We start from the raw sequence: 7,863 nt of genomic DNA, 5'->3' as shown, positions 1-7,863 counted from the left end.
GCTGCACAGCGTCTGGAAAGCTTGTGCTTTCCCATATAATAAGTCGCCAAACTACTGCCAGAATTTACTATAGAGCAGAAAAAAGTATGTAAAATGCAATATTCCCATGTTTGTTCATTTAGATTCGGTTTCGTGGTGCCAAGAGGTGTTTCCCTGAGATAATTTTGACAGTGTTGAAGTTTTCTGCACAGAAACAGACAGGGATCATAAGCCTGCCAGTCTCAACAAAGCGACACACTGTGCTCTGCCCTCCAAAGAAGACACGTGGGATGGCGTCATTCTCGTCGGTTCACTGCCTATATATCCAGAAGGCTCCAGTTATTCTTAACTCGCCGCCAGCCTGCAAGGAATATGAATAGTACTCGAGACATTTAACAAATCGCCTGTCTGGATTTGTTCCCCGGCCCCTGACTGCCGACACAAACTTGTTTAAAATTAAGGTGCCAGAGTTGAGCTGGTTATTAGGGAGCTGAGCTTCTGCTGGCAACTTTCTGACAACGACACAGCAAACCGCCGGCGTTTGTTGTTTCTGTGCCGGAGGGTAACAGGAAGGTTGAACTTTGCGAAGTGGTCTCTGCTCAACATGAGGATTTCAATCGCAGCAGCTCTCCTTGTTCTCGCCGCAGGTGAGTGCCTTTTACTTGGCGGCTTTAAAAACAAGTATCGGCGTGAGCCAAACTGGGCGAAGCTGTTTGATGTTTGCATTTCGAGTATAACGTGGCAGTGCCAAAGGAGTGGCGCTATCTTATCAGACACACAGCAGCTTGTTCTTTTTCTTACCAATCTCCAGAATTAGAATGAACACGGCCCTTTTCATTTTCTAATGCATTTCTTAATTCTTATTACATTCACTTGAAAATCCCTGCTGGTGAAATGAGAGGGATTTGAATCGAGGTTCCTAGTTGATTGTTTTCATGATCGAATTGTTGTTCTCGCAGTTTCTCACCGTACCGCCATGGGGGCGGCGATCGAAGGTTATGAGAGTGAACTGACTCGGAGTCGCAGGAGGGGGGAGGCGGATATTATGGCCATGCTCGGAGAAGTTATTGAAGGGGAACCGACTGTGCAAACAGTGGAGGGTCCACCCAGTAATTGGACTCCTGGAGTACCAGAAGGTAATGTTAGAGGAAGATTTCCACAGCCTCTACTTCAGCAAGTCGTAAACATGTTAAGGTTACAAATTGGGGATTCTGCGCCCCGGGAGCAGAATTTGTATTCCTGAACAAAGTTTTCTTGTGTGGGGGAGGGAGTATAGTATCGTATCGAGCGTACCTATTAAAAGCTCAATGAAATTCGAGCTGTCTCTACCTTCTCTTTTCGGACAATCATGTAGACAGCAGTGTCTTGTTTATTTTAAACTAGTGGCGCTTTACAAGTCTGCGGAAAACTCCACAACGAGCGAAGTGGGCAAAGGCAAAGGAAAACGTCAAAGGAAAAATAGACGTGGCAAGAGAAAGGGTAAAAAGAATCCCTGCTACAGGAAATATAAAGATTACTGCATTCATGGGGAATGTCAGTATTTGAAGCATATTAAAGAGGTATCATGCAGGTATTTATTTTTTTTCTGATCTGTTCAGTCTGTAGATGGAGGGATGACTTTGTGTAATGAAGGTGGGGGAAGGGAAGGGAGGCAATCAGATAAATCTTGACCATGTGTTAACATCGAGATGCCTCCGGTGAGTGTGGGAAACAGGCGGTAGTAAACAGCTAACATTACATATACCTGCGTCCCAGCAAGTCTAGACAAAGCGGATATCTCCGGTGCCTCCGGAGCAAACAAGGAAACGGATAACGATTGAAGTTTAATAACACCGATTTATTTTAATCTGTACTATTGCTGTTGACGCAAATGAGAGGTATTTATTTAAGAATTTTGCCCTCGAAGCTATTTAAACCAATGTACCTTCACAGCTTTAAGTACAAGTTTCTGAAACTTGGAAGACTAATTTTAGTCAACAGAAAGACTGGAGTATTAATGTTACACGTTAAGAAATCAGGCAAGCATGATGAAATGCTGCTGCTCAGACTATTCACTCTCCACTAAGGATTTAAAAATAAGTCTAATTGGATCACTGGATGACTGAATCACTGGTGATTCTTAGTTGAACTTTTTTCCCCGATGTGCAAGGAAAGTGTCATGATTTTTGTTCAAAACATTTTAAACAAAATATTAATATATTATGTACTCTGCATAATACTTAATATATTGCATTGCAGAAATAAATAACAATAGCTATTTCATAAACACCACCTTTTTGGTTAGCTTTGCCATCACAACTACATAAAATTCATATAGTTTTTAGTACTTTCCAGGGATATTACAAATCATTGCTTACTTTAAGAAAGCAAATATGTCACAGTTGCATATAAAAGTCAAGGTGTGGTCCTTTGACTTGTTACATATTTGAATATTTAATAAGCAAATTAAAATGTACTACTTGATTTTTGTTTAGGTGCTTTTCAGGATATGAAGGAGTCCGATGTGGTACTTTCATTTTAGCAGTCGAACATCCAAAAGATCCAAATGACAACTCAACTACTCTGGCAATTGTGGCTGTGGTGCTTTCCTCCCTTAGTCTCACCGTAATCCTTATCCTCTTGGTTCTTGGGTGAGTAATCTGTATGGTTTTCTCTATCCCCTTTTGAAAACTGTTTCTAATTCTAGTGCATCATAAAATCCATAACTAATGTCTTGTTTGAACAAAGAAAATGAGAGAATTCCAGTAATCAAGCAGTTTTAATCATCTGAAAAATGTGTATCAAAATAGTTTCTGATAACTATTTATAGTTTAACAATGATTCTTAAAATAGTTTTTTTATCAACCATAAGCATGGCAGAAGAAATGTCTGTGTGAAATAATTATACATATTTTTAATATGCTTTTTGGCATTGCCTTAAATCTTTTATTTGTTTTTTGATAGATATCACAGGCGAGTTGCCAGTTATGATGTAAAGAATGAAGAGAAGATTAAACTTGGGAATAACAACAGTCACTGACTTCAACAGAAATGGTAAGTTATTCACAAATTATTCTTGGGTTTTATGTTACATATAAGTACTTTTTAAATGAAAAGATAACAACATGGGGTACATAATATTGTGGCCTGAATGTAAGAGTGTTACACAAAAAATGTACTATGGATTCAGGCTTATTAGTTATTTCCTAAATTCTGTGTGTTGCTGTGCAGAGGATCCACGTGGACATGAACTGTTGCACAACAGATCAGATCAAGAAAGGTGCAGCAGAGGGTTACTGACAGACATGTCTTATCAGCTAAAGAAGTGACACAGCATGCCTGGGTGAAAGCTGCTTGATGACACTTTGGGATGGGAAGAATGATGGTGATAGTTTAGTTTATAAAGCAGACATCTTGCCCATAAATCGTAGGTTAGTTTTAAAATGTCCCTTAGTCATGGCATAGACTAAGGGACATTGACTACCAGAATGAATTGTTTTAATATTCAAAGATTAGAATTCGTAATGTGGCCCACAGGCTGTGAATGATCGAATTGACCCAGAATGTATCTGTTAATATATTTCCAATAGCAATAGTTACAAAATCAGTAAGGCCCTGATCAACAATCCCCAGTAACCTGACTGGACTCCATTTTGTCCTTTTTGAAATCTGTTATCATAGAATCATAGAGATATACAGCACAAAACAGACCCTTTGATCCAACTCGTCCTTACCGACCAGATATCCCAACCCAATCTAGTCCCGTTTGCCAGCACTTTGCCCATATCCCTCTAAATCCTTCCTTTTCATATACCCATCCAGATGCCTTTTTTAAATGTTGCAATTATACCAGCCTCCACCACCTCCTCTGGCAGCTCATTCCATACACTCCCCACCCTCTGTGTGAAAAAGTTGCCCCTTGGATCCTTGTTATATCTTTCTCCTCTTCCCCCTAAACATTTGCCCTCTAGCTCTGGACTGCCTTACCCCCGGGAAAAGACTTGTCTATTTATCCTATCCATGCCCTTCATGATTTTATAAACCTCTATAAGGACACCCCTCAGCCTCCGACTCTCCAGGGAAAACAGCCCCAGCCTATTCAGCTGCTCCCTACAGCTCAAATCCTCCAACGCTGGCAACATCCTTGTAAATTTTTTTCTGAACCCTACCAAGTTTCACAACATCTTTCCAATAGAAAGGAGACCAGAATTGCACACAATATTCAAAAAGTTGCATATTTTTGTTGATGTGTAATAATATCAGCCTGTCTTGCATTTGTCTCACCATACATTGAAATATAGAAGCACACTTCTTAAAAAAAAAGGTCAATTTTTTAAATGACTTTGCATTTGTTCTCAGTCTAATGTCAAGCTTTTGGTGACCTATTCAAGTTAAGGAAAGATTACATAAATATTTTATTTCTAATAAGGATTTACCCAAGTACCTTCAAACCAAAGTGATCTGTCAATTGTATTGTTAAAACAAAAGATGATATTCCATTAAAAAAGTTTTTAATAAGTATGAGACTGCATTCTGAGTATTACCAGATGAGGTATTAATTTGTGGTTAAAATGTATATTCCACGTGGTTCGGCTAGTACTTCACAACAGCATGAAAGCTCCAAAAATGATTGTTGCAGGGCAGAATTGGTGCTAGTGTATATGAAGTGACGTCTTGTTTTTAAGTGCATAACCATATATCCACCACTATGGCAAAAATGTGTATGTAATGATGTTAGTGTTTTAAAGTGATCAATTCAATTGATATTTTTATTGTAGGTACAAAATGGCTACAAAATCTACCTCATTGATGGAATAAACCATGAAAGAACAAAAAGTGACTTAAAAAGACAAGACAAAAAAATCAAGTTGTTCATGTACTGAATGAGTAGAATAACTGCATCCATTGGGTGCACATCTATTCCCCAGCAACTGGGGAGAGTAGAAATTACAGTGTGTCCACCACTTGTAATTTCCTATTATACTGTTAATATTTAAAACAACTTATTTATATTCACCTTTAAATTGTCAGTATATATTTATTTTAGTATTATTTTATATCTTAACTTATTTTAGGTTATTTGCAGCTTATTTAAAGCATGCCATTTCTGCTGCTCTGTTTAAAATGTGTATGTGTTAATTGGAGATATGAATTTGTAAAGAAACTTCCCTAAAACACAGTAAATGAACCTCTCCGTATGAATTGCTAATGTAAAATAAATGTGTTCTTTTTGTATAAATCTGTATGGATTTCATTTATTTATTGCAACTGAAAAAAATCACTGATCTAAATATCTTTGCAATGCATGTGTAGAAAAGAAAAGCCACTGATTTATAGTATTTTGTTATAATGTTAAATCATAAAAGAAAGTTCTGAGCTTTAATATTATTGGTTATTTTCAATAAAGTAATACAAGTGTAACTATTCCCTTGCACATGTCAAAGAGATGGGACAAACTTCCTCTCGTGTTTGCACAAATGGCAACTGTACCATTTAGTGTAATTACTTTAGCCTGTTCTAAAGTCCCAACTCTGGTTCTCTGCTGTATCATTGCTCAAAGCTAAGGAAAATGTATCTACACCAAAAGGACTACAATGGTTCAAGAAGACAGCTCACTACCACCTTCTCAATGGCAAGTAGGGATGGGTGAGAAATGCTTGGACAGTTAGTGATGTCAATAACCCATGAATAAATTTGAAAGAAAATAAATGATAGAGGAAAATGTAGACAAAGTTTACCATTTATTAACTTCTATGTTAATACAGTAGCTACTTTTGGAACTATATTTGCATTGATGTTGAGTGAGGATAAAATTGAGAACTGCTGTCTTGGATCCAGATTCAAATAGCCTTCCAAACTGTCTAGACTTAGGCATGAAGAATGGACACTTAAATGAGATGCCAGATTATGAATGGAGCCTGCAGGGTCATTACCAGAAACTGTTGCCACTTTCAAGAGGGGAGGGTCTGGAGCTAAAATAGAAGTGTAAATGGTGGGGGCAGGGACCATGGAGAAAATAAACTAAATAAATTATTATCTACCAGAAGCAAAATACATTATGGACTATCATCCAATGAAATTGCAAGTGTATTTATTTGCAGCTTGTTCATCTTATTATAAATAAACACATTCATCTGCTTTGTTTCAGTTGAAAATAGCTGTAATATTTGGCCAGACTTGTAAGACTGTTTAAAAGAATGAAAGACCTCCATTTATATGACCACCTTTTGTGATCGCTAGACATCTGAAAACACTTTACAGCCAGGGGTTTTAAAATGTAGTTGCTGATACAGGAAATTATTGTGAGGTACTGCTGTTCAAGACTTAATGCATTCAAACCCTTTGGTAATAATGCAGAAGTTAAACATATTACTTTGCACTCTGTCATTATGGTCTTTGGTGGTCAAGACTATATGGGCAGCAATAAGCTCAATGAGAAGGTTAAATCAAATTGTATATAAAAACTTGACAAGCTAATAAATAGCGTTTGAGGCTAAAATGGAGATTCAGTTCCTTGTCTATTATGAAGTTATGAACTGGGAATTTGTGTTGCAGACGTTTCATCCCCTGTCTCGGTGACATCCTCAGTGCTTGGGAGCCTCCTGTGAAGCGCTTCTGTGATCCTTCCACCGGCATTTGTAGTGGTTTGAATCTGCTGTTTCTGGTTGTCAGTTCCAGCTGTCCGCTGCAGTGGCTGGTATATTGGGTCCAGGTCGATGTGCTTGTTGATTGAATCAGTGGATGAGTGCCATGCCTCACACCAACTAGCCACAAAACGCCACGACCAGCTATCCTTAGTAGCCACACACGCAGATGACAAGCATCATGAGTTTAACTGGGACAACACTACTATTATAGGACAAGCCAAACAGAGAGCAGCCAGGGAATTCCTAGAGCATGGCACTCATCCACTGACTCAATCAACAAGCACATCGACCTGGACCCAATATACCGGCCACTGCAGCGGACAGCTGGAACTGATAACCGGAAGCGGCAGATTCAAACCACTACAAATGCCGGAGGAAAGATCACAGAAGCGCTTCACAGGAGGCTCTCAAGCACTGAGGATGTCACCTAGACAGGGGACGAAACGTCTGCAGCACAAATTCCCAGCTCGGCGAACAGAACCACAACAACGAGCACCCGAGCTACAAATCTTCGCACAAACTTTGATGAAGTTATGAATCTCACCCTGGAAAGCCGTAGAAACATTACAACCAGTCTTCTGGACTAGAAAATAGAAAATGCAGGGAGCATACCTACTTCTGATCACTTACCTATGATCCCTGCTGCAATATGCATGTGGACATCAGATGAAGACAGTATTAAGATAACTTAATGCATCATGGTTTAATAATTACTGATGTTCACCATCCACACTGGAGAGTTCCAAACAGTGTTCCATAGCTACAAGCAACTTGATCCCTCGATACTTGTTTCTTAAAGACCAGGGTATTTGGTTTAAATTTCAGGTTCTTATCTATTTCATCATCTCTCCTGTTATATTTTTATGAGCTTAAAGTTTTCAATTGGATCATTCTGTTATCTGGCTGGCAGTGATGTGAAAATCAGAACATCAAAAATTCTTAGTGTCAGCAGGTTGAGATACTGCATAAGTAAGAAATAACAAATATGCTTTGAATTTCTCTGTGGCTGTAAAGGTGCATGATACACATCTTTTTTGGCATGAAAATTGTTCACTTCTGGATAATTTAGTTTTTGTCATTCCTGAGATGGGAAATTACTGTTTGGGTCAGCATTAATTGCCCATCCCTAATTGCCTTTGACAAGGTGGCAGCCTTCTTGTACACTGCAGTCCATTTGGTGTTGGTAGACCCATACTACTGTAAGACTGGTGTTCCAGGGCTTTGACCCAGTGATATTGAAGAAATGGTGATAGATTTC

General features: G+C 38.6%; 1 protein-coding gene across 1 annotated transcript; it reads left to right on the top strand.

The window, feature by feature from the left end:
* The first annotated feature begins 259 nt into the window (after positions 1-259).
* On the top strand, positions 260-5,197 carry LOC122547281 (proheparin-binding EGF-like growth factor). The gene is made up of 6 exons (XM_043685923.1): positions 260-626; positions 939-1,115; positions 1,363-1,549; positions 2,454-2,609; positions 2,923-3,012; positions 4,737-5,197. Exons 1-5 carry the CDS (start codon positions 584-586, stop codon positions 2,996-2,998), a joined length of 639 nt encoding a protein of 212 aa, XP_043541858.1. The 5' UTR covers positions 260-583; the 3' UTR covers positions 2,999-3,012; positions 4,737-5,197.
* The last annotated feature ends 2,666 nt before the right edge of the window (positions 5,198-7,863 follow it).

Source organism: Chiloscyllium plagiosum, unplaced genomic scaffold, assembly GCF_004010195.1.
Source record: "Chiloscyllium plagiosum isolate BGI_BamShark_2017 unplaced genomic scaffold, ASM401019v2 scaf_7168, whole genome shotgun sequence".
In the NCBI taxonomy this organism is placed as follows: Eukaryota; Metazoa; Chordata; class Chondrichthyes; order Orectolobiformes; family Hemiscylliidae; genus Chiloscyllium; species Chiloscyllium plagiosum.
The sequence above is the reverse complement of the archived record's forward strand: the minus strand, read 5'-3'. Positions and strand labels throughout refer to the sequence as shown.